General features: G+C 42.4%; 1 protein-coding gene across 1 annotated transcript; it reads right to left on the reverse strand.

The window, feature by feature from the left end:
- Positions 1–493: 493 nt before the first annotated feature.
- Positions 494–8,632, reverse strand: LOC118490608. Its single transcript, XM_035988364.1, has 4 exons — positions 8,290–8,632; positions 7,874–8,222; positions 614–670; positions 494–498 (listed from the first exon to the last, which is right to left on the reverse strand). The coding sequence occupies exons 1-4, from the start codon at positions 8,623–8,625 to the stop codon at positions 494–496; spliced, it is 747 nt and encodes a 248-aa protein (XP_035844257.1). The 5' UTR covers positions 8,626–8,632.
- Positions 8,633–17,254: the final 8,622 nt, after the last annotated feature.

Consider the following 17,254-nt stretch of genomic DNA (forward strand, 5'->3'; position numbering starts at 1 on the left):
ATATGACATTTGGGCTAAATGACCGATATACCCTTTTTGTTGGCAAAACCTGATTGGTGGAGACTGGTTCTCATGGTTCTTACAACTGGAGGTGGTTTTCATTTTAGCGGCTCCCTATATATATATATATATATATATATATATATATAGGGTCAGGATTTAGAGAAAACGGTGGAAAGTGTGAGAACGGTGAGAACGCTTATAAATCGTCCGATCAAAACAATCTATGGACTAGATTGGCGCGGTGGCATTTTCGTAAATAACATCAATTTTATTACGTGGACGCGCTTCATTAAGGGTAAAAAAGTCTTTTGACTTCTTAACACAAAACGCCATCTCATGAAATAAAACGCCAAACAAATAGCACACACCCAGGGCCGGCCCTGAGAATTCGTGTATCCTGTTCGAGCTCCAAAAAACGTGCCCTTAGGCCTTAACGAAATTGGGTATTGGGCTCAATAAAGGTCTAAACCTAATGCCAATGGGTTAATAACTAATCTAAAACATAAGAATAGTATTATAAGTGGACCTATATTGATGTTTGCATAGGTATACCCTATTAAAAAAGAACTTTTTACGTATACATATCGGGTTTTTTTCTAAAATAGCGTACCCTCCGAAATATCCGGCCCTGGCCGGTGGTCCTCCCTGCCCACCCCCAGGGCCGGCCCTGCACACACCATTCTAACGAAAAACGCCATTAGATATAAAACGCCAAACTTAATTATAATAAAATCCCGCCTAAAAAAACCGCCAGAAAAATCCTATATATACAACATCTCAGATCTTCAATTAAAAACACACACAAAACCCCAAACTCATATTTAATATATACCATTCGTCTTAGAAACGCCAAAAAACCCAAACATCAAATATCTTCTAAACCAAAACGTTTATTTGAAATTCAGTTTGGTTGTCTGTAAGCTTTCGCTCAATGTAATGGACAAAATCCTTAAGTGAGGATATTGTCCATTTCATTGAGTAAAATCTTATTGACTTTATCCTCAACTTCCATCCAATTTATAACGTCAAAACATACAAAAACATTATTGAGGTTTGTTGTCAATAAAGTTTAGTTGTATGGGGTGGACAACATTGTCAGTTATCTTTCTTAACCGAGGATTAACAATGTTGTCCATCTCATACAACAAAACATTATTGATTTTAGCATGATCAAATTTTAAGGTTTAAGGTGCTATTATTTAGTGGCGTTCTTTTTATCGGTAAAACGCCAAAATTAAAAAAATCAAACATCGTTCATTTTAGCATGATATGTTTGAATCCGCGAGACGGATTAAAAACATAGAAGTAATGGAAAGTGTGAATGACATGTTCGAATCCGCGAGACGGATTCAAAACATAGTAGGAATGAAGAATGTGAATGATATGTTCGAATCCGCAAAACGGATTCGAAACATAGAAGGAATAAAGGATATGAATGATATGTTAGAAACCGTAAGACGGATTCGAAACATAGAAGGGGATTAAAGAAAGAATGAAAAGTTTGAATTCGTAAGTAGGTACGAATCAAATAAGTAAGAACGAATGATAAGAATGAAAGATACAAATTTGTAAGTAATTACAGACCAAACAAGTAAATATTCTTTAAAAGGCGGATATTATCCAAGTTATGTTTTAAACTTATATATATATATATATATGAATATATTTATGCTAATGTGTTGTATGCAAGAATGGTTGAAAGGACAAATGAGTTATGCGGGTCAAAAGGTGATTGCCATTTGTACCCAGTATTTAATGTTTGAAATGGTCAAGTCATATACTTGTAGGTGAACATAATGTATGGTTATGCAATGTCACAAATTGGAAGGAAATAGTCAACGCAAGGTATAGATAACGAGTCAATAGAATTGACTTGCGCCATGTATGTATAAAGGTTATGCTTTTAAATAGGAGCTTATAGCTCGACTAGAGAGGGATGTGTCAGAACTGGGTAATTGGTAAAACTAGGTCAGGATATATTACAAATGGACTTCCGAAAAGTCAAATAAAGTAAGTTAATAATTATTAAGCAAGTAATAGTAAAATAGCATGAATTATTTGATTTACTAAGTAGGTAAAACCGATGAAAGCTATTGTAGTGGTAAGAAACCTTAGTTGAAAGAAATAAGCTTTGAGCAAGTTACGTGATAGATTTATTACTAAATGACTCTTGCGGGTCAAAATGAATGATGGGTTACGGCCTGGACAATAACTTAAGAATGGACGAGAAGGGTAGGTTTTGACAAGGATACTGAAATAATGTAACGAAGTCCTTACAAGTATGCATGAATGGAAAAGAGGTACAAACGTGTACTTTGATATGTGTATGTATAATAAGAAAGAAGTGGCAGTTTGACTTTGAAAAGTCAAACTGCAGAAGTTGGCAAATAAGCTAAAGAATTGTGAAAGAATGGTAATGTATTGACCCGTCATGAACCGGTCAAACAACGAAAATGATATATATTAAGAAATAGTCACGTATCGACCAGTTTTGAATGGTTCAAACGCACTAATGTTTTAAAAAGAAATTGAGAAAGGATTTATATGTAAATAAGGTGATGTAATAAACATCATGTCTAATGAATTCGAATGAAATGTGTAAACTCCTAATCTTATAATGGGAGTGGCAGGGATCAAGACGTGATAAACCTATCAAGGTCGGCGAGAGAATGCTTATGAGCAGAAGCTCATCACACGGATGAATGAGGTCGATCCAGAGATGGTATGAATGGTAACGAAGAGGGCCGGTTCGCTTTTGCATGACGAGGTACTACGCCAAAATAGCAAGGTTAGCAGATTGTTTAATATCTTAATGTAAATATATATAGTTATGGGTTGAAAAAGTACTTCCGTACGAAATAATGTAGCACAGAATGTGTTATGAGAAGGAATGGTTGGCTTTTTTTTAGAAATTGACTAAGAATGAGTTTTAGTTCAGGCTTATGTAGTAAGGAGCGCGTGTATGAGTAAGAATGATAGAAATAAAACTCCAGGTAAAAGTGAAACTATTAGAACTAATACTAATGGTGAAGTGTATTAGTAAGTTCTTATGAACTTCAAATTGTTGTAATGTAAATCGTGGTATTAGACTCTTTAGGTTGCTACTAGTCTTGCACACTTTAGTATAAGCACGATAATGTGATTAGATGAAAATTTAAGAAGAAATTGATAAAGAATGGAAATGTAAAGTGTGTGTAATTGACCGGTTACGAACGGGTCAATCAAGACAAACATGATGGACTATGATAATGGTCAGAACTTTGACCCGTTATGGACAGGTCGGATGGATTATATGTTTGATGTTAAAGGAATGTTACGTACAAATCTAGTAGGCTGATTTGTTGAAAAGAACGGAGAAAGGATTTTTAGAAATGACATTCTTAAAGTTATGACTTTACTAATGGATAAACCGATATTGATGAAGTAGGTTTCGGGGACGAAACCTTCTTTAAGGGGGTAGATTTGTAACACCCTAAATTCCGTACGTCGTATTAATATAAAAACGTTAATGTTTAGATGATAAGAATTGGTAAGTATAGATTTATATATATATGTATATATATATATATATATAGTTTCTAAGTTTTATAAACTATTGGAAGATTAAAGCTTATGTGCACATGAAATTAACCAAGTTAGTATGTGAAATGAAATAAATGGCATGTTTTAAAAGATTGAGGGGTTAAAAGGGAAAAATGTTATAAATAAAACACTTGACAAAAAAAATTAGTCAGTGTTTGGGTTTGGGCGTACGATCGAGAGCAGGGACCAAGGGAGAACCAAAACCCTAACAACCTAAAATCATCAAATTGAAAGGGGAATCGAGGGCTAATCGAATGCATGAGTCTAGAGACCCTTTAACCTAAGTGTATTGATCATAAGGTAAGTTCAATTTTATGATTTAATGCTTCATGATTTAGTGGGTGTTGAACAATTTGGGAAAATTATATGAAATTAAGTTGTATGTGAATTAGTATCATCATGTAGAATGAGAATCTTGCTCGAATTTGATGAAATTGAAGAACTCATGGTTTTTTGGTAAACGATTAAAGACTGACGATTCTTCGTCACCTTCCCATGTGGGATCATATGGGTCCGTTTCTTCCCATTCATTGTTCATGTTGCGCGGCGTGAGCCGGCTGTGAACAGGGCCTCGTTGAAGGTTCGACGGATATTCATAGTAACTATCCGTTTCCCCTCTTGTATCGCGCGTGTCTTGTACGCTTAAACGTCTTGTAGGGGGAGGCCTGTTGGTTCTGCCTTGTATATTGGCTGGTGGGGGCATTTGGCGCACCCCCTGACTCGGAGGGGTGACCAAGGACGGTTCTGCCGTCAAAACTGCTTGCTGCGCGATGAGCGATTGGTATGCTGCATTGATAGTGGCGATGTTCTTGGCATACCACGAGGCTGGGGTTTCGCCTTCTGGTAAGCCAAGTAATGCAGATACATTTTGAGGTGGCGCTGTGTTCGGATGGCGCATGTGCGTAGACTACACTGATCTCAACAAGGCGTGCCCAAAGGATTGCTATTCCTTGCCTGAGATCGATAAAAAAATAGATTCTCTCGCGCCATACCGGTGGAAGTGCTTTTTGGATTGCTACAAAGGGTACCATCAAGTGCAGATGAAGCTAGAAGATGAAGACAAGACAGCGTTCAGAACGGATCTTGGAATCTTCTGCTACACAAAGATGCCTTTTGGCCTGAAGAATGCAGGCGCGACATATCAACGCTTGATGGACAAGACCTTCGCAGGTGACATCGGAAAGCATATTGAGGTTTATATCGATGATCTAGTGGTTAAAAGTCCTGAGGAGGACCAAATGTTGAAAGACATCGAGAAAACCTTCAACTCATTGCGCAGCGTGAATATGAAGCTAAATCCAGCCAAGTGTTCCTTTGGCATGGAAGAGGGGAAGTTTCTAGGCTTCATTGTCACAAACGGCGGTTTCAAGGTGAATCCAGAGAAAGTATAAGCTATTGAGCGAATGCCCTCACCGAGAAACATCAAGGAAATGCAACGACTAGCCGGCCGGCTGGCCGCGCTAAATCGTTTTCTCTCCAATCACGCCGCAAAGTCGTATCCCTTCATTAGCACGTTGCGCAACTGTGTGAAGAAGCAAGAGTTCAAATGGACCCCGGAAGCCGAAACAGCTTTTCAACAAATGAAAGCGTGTCTGATCGAACTCCCTACCCTGACTGCACCATTTGAGAAGGAGCCCCTCGTACTGTACTTGTCCTCCTCGGATAAGGCAGTAGGGTCAGTATTATTGGTAGACAGGAACGGAGTGCAAACCCCGATCTATTACGTCAGCAGGGTACTCACAGACCCAGAAACAAGATATTCCACAATGGAAAAGCTGGTTCTTGCGCTACTACACGCCTCCCGAAGGCTGCGCCGATACTTCACAGGCCATGTGATAACTGTGCTTACAAATTTCCACATTGGCACTATACTACAGAAGCCTGAGACATCAGGCAGGTTGGCGAAATGGGCCATTGAACTGGGCGGCCATAACATCTTGTACAGGCCGCGCCCGGCCATTAAAGGGCAGGTCCTCGCCGACTTCATCACAGAAGTGCCGGCCGATAAAATCAAGGAGTGCGAGCTGATAGAGACCCCCGAGAAAGATACAACAGATGAAACTTGGATGCTTTACACCGACGGGGCATCAAATGAAGATGGCGCTGGAGCAGGATTGCGCCTGGTGAGCCCAGAGAATCACGAGTTTACTTACGCCATTAAGTTGGACTTCAAAAACACCAACAACGAGGCTGAGTACGAAGCATTTCTGGCAGGCTTACGCCTCGCCATCAAGATGGGAGCAAAAAACTTGTGCGCACATGTTGACTCACTCCTGATAGCCAGTCAAGTAAATGGCATATACGACGTGAAGGGAGAAGTCATGGCTTTATATCTGGAACAAGCGAAAGAATTGCTCCAACAATTCAAATCCCACAAAGTTATACATATCAATCGCTCAGAAAACAAGCCCGCAGATGCCCTGAGCAAACTCGCCTCGACTTCATTTCAGCATCTCGCCAAGGATGTAAGGATAGAGGTACTCAAGAACCCGTCAGTATTGCTGCGACAGGTGAATGTGATCGAAACAGGGCAAACATCGTGGATGACCCCGATCATCCAATACTTGCAAGAAGGGCTGCTCCCCGAAAACAAAGCGGAAGCAAGGAAGATCCAAAACAAAGCCCTGCAATACGAAATGAACGGCGGTATCTTGTACCGAAAATCCTTCCTAGGGCCACTACTGCGCTGTGTGGACCCCCAGGATGCGAATTATCTAATAAGGGAAATCCACGAAGGGATTTGCGGCATCCACTCCGGACCACGGATGGTTGTCGCGAAGATCATGAGCGCCGGTTACTACTGGCCTGGTATGCATGTTGATGCAATGAAGGAGATCCGCAGATGTGACTCTTGCCAGAGGCACTCTCCAAAAACGCTGCGCCCTAAAAATGATCTTATCCCCGTATCCACCGCATGGCCCTTTCAGCAATGGGGAATTGACATGGTGGGACCCTTCCCGGATGCTCCCGGCGCCGTAAAGTTCATCATAGTAGCTGTCGACTACTTCACAAAGTGGGTAGAAGCCAAAGCCCTTGCATCCACCACAGCTATGATTGTGCGCAAATTCATATGGGAGCACATCATATGCAGATTTGGCCTCCCGCTCAAGATCGTAACTGACAATGGCACCAACTTTGCCTCGGACGATCTTAAGAAATGGATGAAGGAGATGAACATCGAACACACTTTCACATCCGTTGCGCACCCACAAGGCAACGGACAAGTGGAAAGTGTGAACAAATGCATCGTCGAAGGGATAAAGGCCAGATTAGGAACAAGGCGGCGCGGATGGGTTGACGAGCTCCCAAGCATCTTATGGGCTCATCGGACCATGCCAAAGACGAGTACCGGCGAGACCCCTTTCAGCCTGGTCTATGGCTCAGAGGCGGTCATTCCGGCGGAGATTGGCCTGCCCTCGCCACGCATGACAACGGTCAACGCAGTTAACAATGAAGCGGAAAGGCGCCTAGACTTGGACCTGCTAGAAGAAAGACGCGAAATCGCGAGAATCAGAGAGGCCAAATACAAAACCCAGCTGGAAAGGTACTACAACACAAGGGTTCGCATTTGTACCTTCAACCCAGGGGAATACGTCTTTCGCGACAATGAAGCATCAAATGCGGAACGTCCAGGGAAATTGGCACCTAAATGGGAAGGCCCATATCTGATTCATGAGGTCCTGGGCAAAGGGGCCTACAAATTGCGCACCCTAGATGGCCACATCTTACCAAGAACTTGGAATGCGCAACAATTGCGCAAATGTTACATGTAATCTATTTCGGCCTTGCGCCATCTTTCAATTCACTAAGCCGGCTACAAGCCATTAGCAATTATGTATGAAGGCCTAAGCGCCCGTTTCTGACTTGAATGAAAACATACGACATGTTTTTCTATTACATTTTTTTGTTACAAATGCATGCTAAACTTTTGATTAGCGCGAAAACACTCCAGCATTTCAGGGTTGTTCAAACCACCTCCAAGGTCCTCCGCGAACATAGCACGAGACCGGGTGGATACCTTAATACTTAAAAAACGCTTCCATTTATTCGAGCCAATTTAACATAAAGTTTTTATAGCAATGCAATAATTGCAACGGAAAAAACCAAAATGTTTCATTTCATTTAAAACTTGCGCAAATGCGCAACATTGTACATAGAGTATCTGAAGAAATTACAAAGGCACAAATGCCTATCAACCACCTATTCAACAAACTATCCTATTCATCGCGGCGATCATCACCATCATCTCCGTCATCTTCACCATCATCATCGTTGCCATCATCATCACCATCGCCGCCATCATCTCCAGCTGGCTCCTCGTCGGACAACTCGACGGTAACTGGTGGATCGAGGACTGCCTTAAGACGCTGGCACCAGTCGTCTTTCTTCAACGATTCAACAACCAACTCCATGATGGGCAAGGAAAGGTTGTCATAAGAGTTTTCAGCACTTGCCAGTGCAGCATCAGCATGTTCCGTCACTGAGCAATGACTTATGTCAAATTCCTGCCCAAGCATCTGCTCAACGTGATCGGCACACTCCAGGTAGCCTCCCTGATGACCCACCGCACGCGCCGCATCTGTCAGAGCCGCTACGGCGCGGTCTAGCTCGCTCGCATTCAGGATGGAGTTGGCAACCTTCACAAACAACAAAAGCATTAAAAATAAAACTCAACAAGAAAAAGCATAAGACAAAGGCACTTACCAGCACTACGCCGCGAGTGCGCATCCATTCAGCCTCCGAGACAAGCGTATCAACGATGCCTTGGGCCTCGGAGTAGTTCGTCTGGGCCACATTAAGCGCAGCAGTGCTGACAGCACGCGCCTCCTCAGCATCAGCAGCCTTGACCTTCTCAGCCTCAAGGTCAATCTCCAAAGACTCGCATCTGTCGATTTGCTCATTCAAGCGACGTTTGAGTTCCGCAATCTCAATGTCCTTGGCTCGGAGATCCCTGTCCTTGTTGGACAATTGCACCTTGGCTTCAGTCAGCTCAACCTGAAAATTGGCAAATGCCTTGAGAATTGACTTAAGAAATTTCATAAACAAAAAAGGGAAGAGCGAAAGTCAATAGAACTAACCTCCATCTGCTGCTTGACAGCTTTTTCACCCTGCGCTTCCTCCACCTTTGAGGTCAAGTCCGCAACTTTAGCCTTAAGATCAACGATCTTCTGTCGTAGTGCATAAGCACGATCGTTGTCTTGGGCGCATATACGCTTAAACTCAGCCTTCTCCTTGGCCAGTTGCTCCTCAACATTGTGGAGTTTTTTCTGCAGCCCCTCGCGGCCCCACTCTTCAGCCTTCTTGTCAGCCTCAAACTTGGCTCTCTCTTCACCAAACGCGGCTTTAGATTTTTCAAATTCAGCAATACGTTTCAGCATACGCTCGCGATAAGCCTCCCAGTCGGCGCGCTCCCTAACCATCGTTCGCCATTCGCGAACTATTTGATGGTTGGCAGCACGAGCGTTGGCCTCGCCAAGGATATAAGTACGATACAACATCTCGTGAGGTTTCGCCCTTTGCCGATGGACTTCAGCAGGTGTAAAGGAGTTCAGGAACCACTCGCGCGCAGGGCTGAACTCAACGAAGGTATCTTTCTGTTTTAAACTCCAGGGGGCTTGATGAGGAGCGTCACCACGCTCTTCTTCAGTGTAAGTCTTGTAGTAAATATCTCCAACGGTGTCCTTCGCACCTATCACATTGGGGTTATAACCCCCAGCTCCACCAGAGCTCGCGCCGCTTGAGGAGAAGCGGCTGGAACCCTTGGAAGTAATAACAGGACCGGTCTGGGTTGGTTTGGTGACCTCAGGACCTGGAGATTTAAGAGGCTGATCCATAGCCTTTTTCGCCGTTAGCTCCTTCTCCAAGGCCTGCTTCCTCGCCACTTCAGCCAACCTCTCCTGCTCCGCCCTCTGCTTCCTCTCCTCCTCCTCTTTTCTCTTTCTCTCCTCCTCTATCTTCTTCCTCTCTTCTTCTTTCTTTTTCTTCTCTTCCGAAACTCTCTTCTTCTCCTCCTCTCTCTTCCGATCCTCCTCCACCTTTCGCTGCACCTCAGCAGCCTTAGCGGCATCCTGACCAGCAGTGTCAGTGGACTTGATCGTAATCTTGGGCCTCTTTACCCCAGCCTCACTAAAAGTAACCGCCTTTTCAGGGGTCTTCTTCTTGATTTCTGAAAAATAAAGCAAGTGCATTTGAGTAAAGAGAAAAGTATTAAGAAGAGAAGCGAAGAACTTACCAGGAGAAAATTTGTATAACGAGCGCAGCTTGCTCGTTTTCCCAACCACGGGAATCACAGCAGATATAGGGGCGGAAGCCACACCAGTCGTGGCTTCGCTCCTACTCCTCTTCCGCCCAATAAGCCGGGCACCAGCATCTTCTTCTTCAGCTTCGTCATCTTCTGGGAAAGACGGAGTCGCGCCAGCTTCAGGGTTACGAGAACCCGCGCTCCCCGAGCTTTTCGACCCACCAGCACCAGTCTTCCCCTTAGCTGCATGTGATAAACCTTCATATGAGTCACTGATTATCACATAGTCGTCTAAGTCACGTTGACGAAGGTGAAGAGTACCTTTGACAGCAGCAGATGTTGCGCGACTAGGGCCAGTGCCCTTACTGGTCACCTCAGGCTCCACCTTCTTCTTCTTCTTCACCGGTTTCTTCTTCTTCTCCTCGGGGTCAATCCCCAGGTCGCGCAACACACCTGCAAAGATTTTAGACCAAGAGCTTAGCTCGCCGCTGGAAGAACCTACAGACTCCTCGCTGGAAAGATAGAAAGTCTCTTTCCCAGCGAGAGTCACAGAGCGCAATGGACGAGGTTTAGGGTATTGCGCACCTTCAGTAGCGGTCGGCGGTGAAGCGAAAGCATCAGCAGCAGGAAACATGAAGTTTCCTTTAATCTGGTCATACCAGCTTTCCTCATCATCGCGCAATGGGCGACCGCCCATGGAGCCACCAAATGTCGAGAAGGCAGCTTGGTAGAGTTGCGCTTCTAAACATGCACTTAAGAAAGTTAGTAGCAATTAAAGCAGATCAACTGAAAACAACAAAGAAGACACTAACCTTGATCGCCGATCTTCAAAACCGGAACCTCCCTGCTGCTAGGTAACCATTGGTCACTCATCTTAGCAGCAACTAACACATTTTCCCCAAACACCCGATTTGGGGTTGGGGTTAGCTGCTGGTACCACCGAGCAGTTTTTGGGATGGGAAGATCTTCCTTCGGTATGGCCTCGGTCCAGTCCCTAAAGGGCATGGCAATCGGCAAGACTTCTTCCCTGATGAAGAAGAACTTGGGTTTCCAGTCGTGGAAACTCTTAGGAGGATTCAACAAGATCTTCTTTGCCGCACCCCGGCTTGCAAACGAGAAGAACCCCATCGTTCTCTGCAACTGGTAGAAAGCACGAAACTTATCTACAGATGGCTCAATGCCATGAGAATGGCACAAGAACTCGAAGTGCCTCACCCTCACCATCCCGGGTGGGCTCATCTGCGATATATGGAAGTTGTAGTGGTGAAGGATACTGCCCATAAAGTTGGTAGCCGGCAGTCGGAAATTACCCTGAAGAAAGAAGTCTTCATACAGGGTAATATAACCGGGTGGTGCATCAGCCGCGGTCTGGCCCTGAGCCGGATACCGGGCATCCCACTCCGGCGGGAATCTGAAACTACGAACAATCTGTTCGAAGAGACCCAAATCCCATTTAAGGACAGGAACTGGTCCTTCCTCACTAACAGGAGCCTCTGGGTGTTCTTCACTCATCTTTGTAGAAAGATCTGGAAAAAAGCTTGAAGAAAAGTTTGAAGATTTGAAGAAATCTTGAAGAAACGAAGAACACTTTGAAGATTCGAAGAGTTTTTGAGAGAAAAGTGGAGAAGAAATGAAGAGAAGTGAGAATCTCTCACCTTCTCTTCGGATATATATACCCATCGCATTTAATGCGATGGGTAACCGTGCCGCGTTCGCCGCTAGGCTAACCAACAGGAGGTTGCCACGTCAAGCGGAAAACCAGGGGTGACGGTTACCACGCGCGCGTGGGCCTCACTCTCCTGACATGAAGTGCAACCGCCGCAGGCGGCATGATGACACCCGTGCCAGGGGTCAACTCAAACGTCGCCCTCAGCGACTTATCTCACCAACCTGTCAGAAGTTCAAATTTCGAAGTTTCCCGCCATAAAACGTGCAAGTAACTTCATGCAGAAGTCACATGAGCCGCGCCAGATATACGTAAACTACTATAACCTCGCGCGCCTAACAGGCCAAACGATAAATCACTTAACACCTGCCTAGTACATGCGCATTTAAAATGACAGTTTTCAATGCGCGCCTTCCAGTCAGGATCAAAAGAACCATTTCCCCTTCTCTTATTTTTTATTAAGTCCAGAGCTCCAACCACTTGCGTTGCGCATGGTGCAGCACTGGACTGGGGGGACTTGAAGGGGTATGGTCCCAAAAAGTCGCGCAAACCTCAGATCAGGTTGCGCGTGAGACCATACTCCTTAACACAACAACTTGTTAACAACAACCTCGCGCGACCTACACCGCACTACGATTTATCCCGCGCGAGGGAATGCACACAACAAACCCAGATATCAGCACTTAGCATAAAACAATGGAAGAAATGAGCCATTCGGTAGGGAAGCGCGCGGCTACCTACAGTGGTACATAAGGTACAAGTGGCAGTAAAAGGAGCCAATGAGCGTCTAGCAGGCTCTGGTCAATCGTGCGCCACGATCGCCTGACGAGAAGTACACAAGGACGCCTACATGGCACCAATAAGAGGACGGAGACAACTGTCCCACGATCTCCACTCGTCTGCTGATGACAGAAGGACAACAAGGCCGACAACAATGACACGTGGCTCCAATCAAGGTGCGCCAGCACCAACGAGCATCTAGAAGCCACTAAGCGGTCGACGCCAGTGAGACAAAGAGCATATCCGTTTTGTTGTCCGCTTCTGGCCCAAGGCCCATCAGCCCATAACCCCTCACACCTCTCCGGCTATAAATAGAGACCTCATCCCACAGGTTAAACATTCTATTCTCTCGGCTCTTACTCTTTACACTTAATTACTCTCAAAGCAGTCGCTTATTCTCACGCCGGAGCCTGGTTAAGAGGGAAACCCCCACATTCCCCTCTTAACGAGTTAACGGTGTTCTGTTTTGCAGGATAAATCATCAAGTCGGAGCTCAAATATCCTTAAGAAGATTAACCCTCATGAAAGGGACATAAACCAATCTAATTAACTCCCTAATTAGACCACTGTTTCTTCATTGAGTGAGACCCATTTTTGTTCTAGTGGTATGGTAGTATGTAGTGATTTTATGATAGTGAAAGTTATGTGAAGTTGAAGCATGAATGTATAAACACTAGAGTATTGTTAGATAGGTTGATTATAGTATGTACTTAAGTTGATTCTTGTTGTAATTGATGAATTATGAATGAACTAGTAGGGTAGTGCATAAGGTATTTGTATCATGTGCTTTATTGGTGGTATATACACAAGGTGTATGATGAAATGTCTAGGTGAAGTTAGAATGAGAGATATTTAGAAAAGATTTGATGAAAACTAAATCTGTCCAGAAAGTTACAGCCGAATGTAATCGGCTGTAACTGGGTCAAATCTTGTCAAAAACTGATGTTTATTGAGTTTGTGATGAACTCCCAGGAAAAACCTTTCAAACCCATTTGGAATTGCATTTTTTTGATGAAAAATGAACGTTTTATGTATTTTTCCGTATCGAAGGTTCAGGCTGCGTTTCTGGCAGAATTTGCATCCCATTACGAATGTCATAACTCAATTTAGGAATTGAGTTATGATCTCAACTTTTTACTGTAGGTAGCTTCAGGTGATTCCAAAAATCTCCAACTGGAATTTCGTCAATTGGATAAACGAGGAATTTTAAATGAATTTTCCGTAAGCTGCAGTCAGAAGTGACGAATCTTATTGCAGCTTAGTAAATGAATTTTTATAAATTTTTGGTAGAGAGTTAGACTCTAAAAATTTAACACAAGGATAACCCCTCCGAGGGGCACGTCACATAAAAAGATTGTAATTTTGCAAGCTCGTAAGTACAGTAAACGGACGCCCCAAAACAGCCTATTATGATGTCATGAGTATATGAGATTAAGCCGAAAGTTAAAATGATAAATCGTTGACTCTGAAAGTCAACTACACATAAGGAACATGGCTAGACTTGTTGTTGTGATTATAAGATTATAGATAATCGTATGATACATGGTATATAAATATGTGATAAATAGAATGACATGATGGATTATATGGGTTTGAAAGGATGTGAAATCGGGTACATGTTGTATGCTTGTTAGGAATGATTAATGCAAGTTGAATATGAAATTATGCAAATGTATGCTCGTTATCAAGTACAATGATGTATGCTAACAAGAATGTGTTGATGATAACCTGAAAGCGTAGGAGCCATGTCAACATGGACACGAGCATGGAAGGACAATGGGTCAAAGGTAAATACGAAAACTATGCACGAACTCGGACGCACGAGGTAAGTGATTCCGATTCACTTCTTAGTACGTATGTAGAATTTAATATTTTTGAGTGTGGAAAAATTATGCAAGGATTATGTAATGAATGAGAGTATTAAGGTAAGTGTTATTTTAGTATAATGAAGGAGTTATTTATAACGAAGGTAAACTAGAAGGATTAAATGGGTCGAATAATGGTATAAAGGGATTTATAAGCCGTTTGCTTATAAATCAGCTATTGATGTGACCCAAGGTGATAAATGGATCCGTAATTAAATTACGGTCGCATAGAAACAAGAATCATGTGATTTGGATATGGAAAGTTATGAAATTTAGAAGTTAGTGTTTTGGTTAAAATCATAGCTAGCATAAGTGCAACATCAAAAAGGAAGCATTCTGTCGAAATAGGGTTGTCGCGCTACGCGACAGCATTTCAGTTTCACCGTCGCGCAACGCGAAAGCCAGAGGCTTCATTGGTCGCGCCCCGCGAGGGAGTCAAAAGCTGGTAAATCTTGTTTTCTTGTTCGGTTTCGTACCCGGACTTGGTTTAAATGTGGTTATAAGCTCGTATGACTAACTGTTTTATGGTTTATGATATTGTTGATCACAAGTAAAAGTTATAAGTCTCCGAATAGTACAAGTACGGTTTACTTACGTGTTAGAGATGGAAATTTATTGGTGAACGTGTCTAGAAATGAGTATGTATGTATTTCAATATGTATAAAATTATTATTATGAAAGCCGTGGATAAGAAATGTTAGTATAAGTATATGAGGATAAAAGTGGTAAGCAAGAACTCATAGGTATGTACACGTGTATAATTGTAACACCCCGAAAACATGAACTCTTTTATTACAAATATGTTGTCGGTAAATAAGCAACATAAACTAACTAGGAATGACACTAACCTAGTTAGATAGTGACTTATGAGTGGGTTAAACACTTAAATTAAAATAAAAACGATTTTTGAGGGACTAAATGTGTTAAAATTGAAACTTGATTCATTTAAATAAAATAAAATACACCAAACACACACAAAAGTGTGTGTCTAGTCGATTGAAACATAGGGGGCGCCATAGAGCTCCCCTTCAAACCCTAAATCCTCACAAATCTCACAAATTGAAGGTCAAGATCAATTCCAAAACGAAATTCGAGCCTGGATTAGTGATCTCCATTGTAAGGGGGTCATAAGGTATGTGAAATTTGATAGAAAATCTCTATTTGAAATTCTCATGAACTTAGGGAATTCGAAATTTGTTGATGCATGATTGTTATATGGATAGAATAGGAACGATATAGTGTCTAGGAGTAAACCCTAGACAACAATATGTGAAATCATGTTTAATTTCTGAAAATTTCATGAACACCATGAAGGTGATTAGTGGGTTTTGTGGAACTTGATAAACACTAGGATTTTGATTGTTGTTCTAGTGTAATCTAAATTCTATGAAGTGAATTCTGATTGATTAATGTTAAATTTGATGTGAAATTGCTAGGAGTGCTAAACGGGTCGTGTTCGCGGGTTGGCGGGTTCAACCCGACCCGAACCCGACCCGAACCCGAAAATCGTATCATACATAAGAACCCGAACACGACCCGAAGTTTTGTGGGTTGACCCGAACACGACCTGTTAAACCCGATTTTTTTTTATTTTTTTTTCTGAAATTAATATATTAAAATTAAAATTTACTTAAAAAACACAAATGTATATAATAATATCATATTTAAATTATAAAATATATGTTATTTCTCTTTTTAAGTTATAACCATAGCGTAAAATACATACCTCATTTAATTTGTGACATAAAATATATTGTAAAAAAAATATAATATAGTATAAATGTGTTAAACGGGTCGACCCGCCAACCCGACCAGGTTGACCCGAACCTGACCCGTTAACCTAAACGGGTTCGCGGGTTCAACCTGAAACTGACCCGAACCCGTTTAGACTAAACCTAAACCTGCGAATTTAGTGTTAGGTTCGTGTCGGGTTTTCAGGTCGTGTCAGAAATTCACACCCCTAGAAATTGCCCGTATAATGTTAATCTTGGCTAGATAACAAGCTACGAAATTGATAATGAATTTTGAGAAATTTGTGCCATTAAGGTGTTTGTAAGAATGCCTCAAAGAAGGCTTAAAACTGGAAATTTGGGTTAAAACGCGTATTTGTAAATTTCGGCAAACTATGCGTTATATGTTAAGAAAAGAGTTCTAAATGGGTTGTGGCTGAACTCTATAGGAAAGGGTACCGGAGCGCCAAGTGGACAAGCCGGTGGCGACTTGCGTTTGAAGGGCGTGCTTTGAAGGTATGTAACTTGTTATGTTACAATATGTAAATTAGATATTTAAATGTTCATAGCCGTATTTAGAATAAAGGTTGGTATTGGTTGAAGTGACATTGTTCACTATTTGATTGAATGAGTTGAAATTAGATTAGGAAACGTTTGGTAGTCATTAGAAACGGAGGATTCCATAATTGAGCCAAACGGGTCGTATAATTGGTGAGAAGTAGCAAAAGTGTGTTTTAAATGTCATTAGGCGATGACGGATCACAAGAGCGTGAAGCCATGAGTTGGTAATGAAACGCTGGTAGTCGTAAGCCCCGGAGGTTGGGGTAAATACGCCTTGTAGCCATAAGTTTGTTACTAGTTAAATTAGTACAAAAACTGAACGGGTCAAATAAATACATTGTGCATTTATTGGTTCCCAGCCGTACATTCTATTTTTGACCGACTGATTATGATAGACGCGTCGGTAATTTTATTGCAGACGTATAGGAAAAAGAATGACTTAAAACGGATTATCGGATTGAAAGTTATGAACAATTGAAGTTTGATTTGTGCTAAAACTTAGAGCTGGGAATTTGCAGCTCAAAACATGAACAGGCTGTGAAAAATAGGGTGTCGCGCTACGCGACGCCGAATCAACAACATCGTCGCGCGACGCGACGGCAGTGGCAGGCCGCGAAGGCTGAGCCGGTAGCCGTCGCGGGGCGCGACAGCCTCAATACGCAGCATGTTGTTTGTTTTTCATTGTTTAAGCCATAAAACTTGTTTATACTTGATTTTAAGATGTCAAAACTAACAATTTATGTGGTTTTGACCATAGGTGATGATGGACTTAATCCAGATGGCGATCAAGCATCTTTTCAAGAACCGAACACAATCTTTTGAAGCT

Source organism: Helianthus annuus, chromosome 1, assembly GCF_002127325.2.
Source record: "Helianthus annuus cultivar XRQ/B chromosome 1, HanXRQr2.0-SUNRISE, whole genome shotgun sequence".
In the NCBI taxonomy this organism is placed as follows: domain Eukaryota; kingdom Viridiplantae; phylum Streptophyta; class Magnoliopsida; order Asterales; family Asteraceae; genus Helianthus; species Helianthus annuus.

Coding starts and splice junctions, on each gene's coding strand:
- LOC118490608 (XM_035988364.1), bottom strand. CDS start 8,625: ATGAAATTTCTTAAGTCAATTCTCAAGGCATTTGCCAATTTTCAGGTT. Junction 8,223..8,289: donor GCACTCGCGGCGTAGTGCTG/GTAAGTGCCTTT, acceptor TTGTTTGTGAAG/GTTGCCAACTCCATCCTGAA. Junction 671..7,873: donor TGGAGATGATGGCGGCGATG/GTGATGATGATG, acceptor TGGTGTGTGCAG/GGCCGGCCCTGGGGGTGGGC.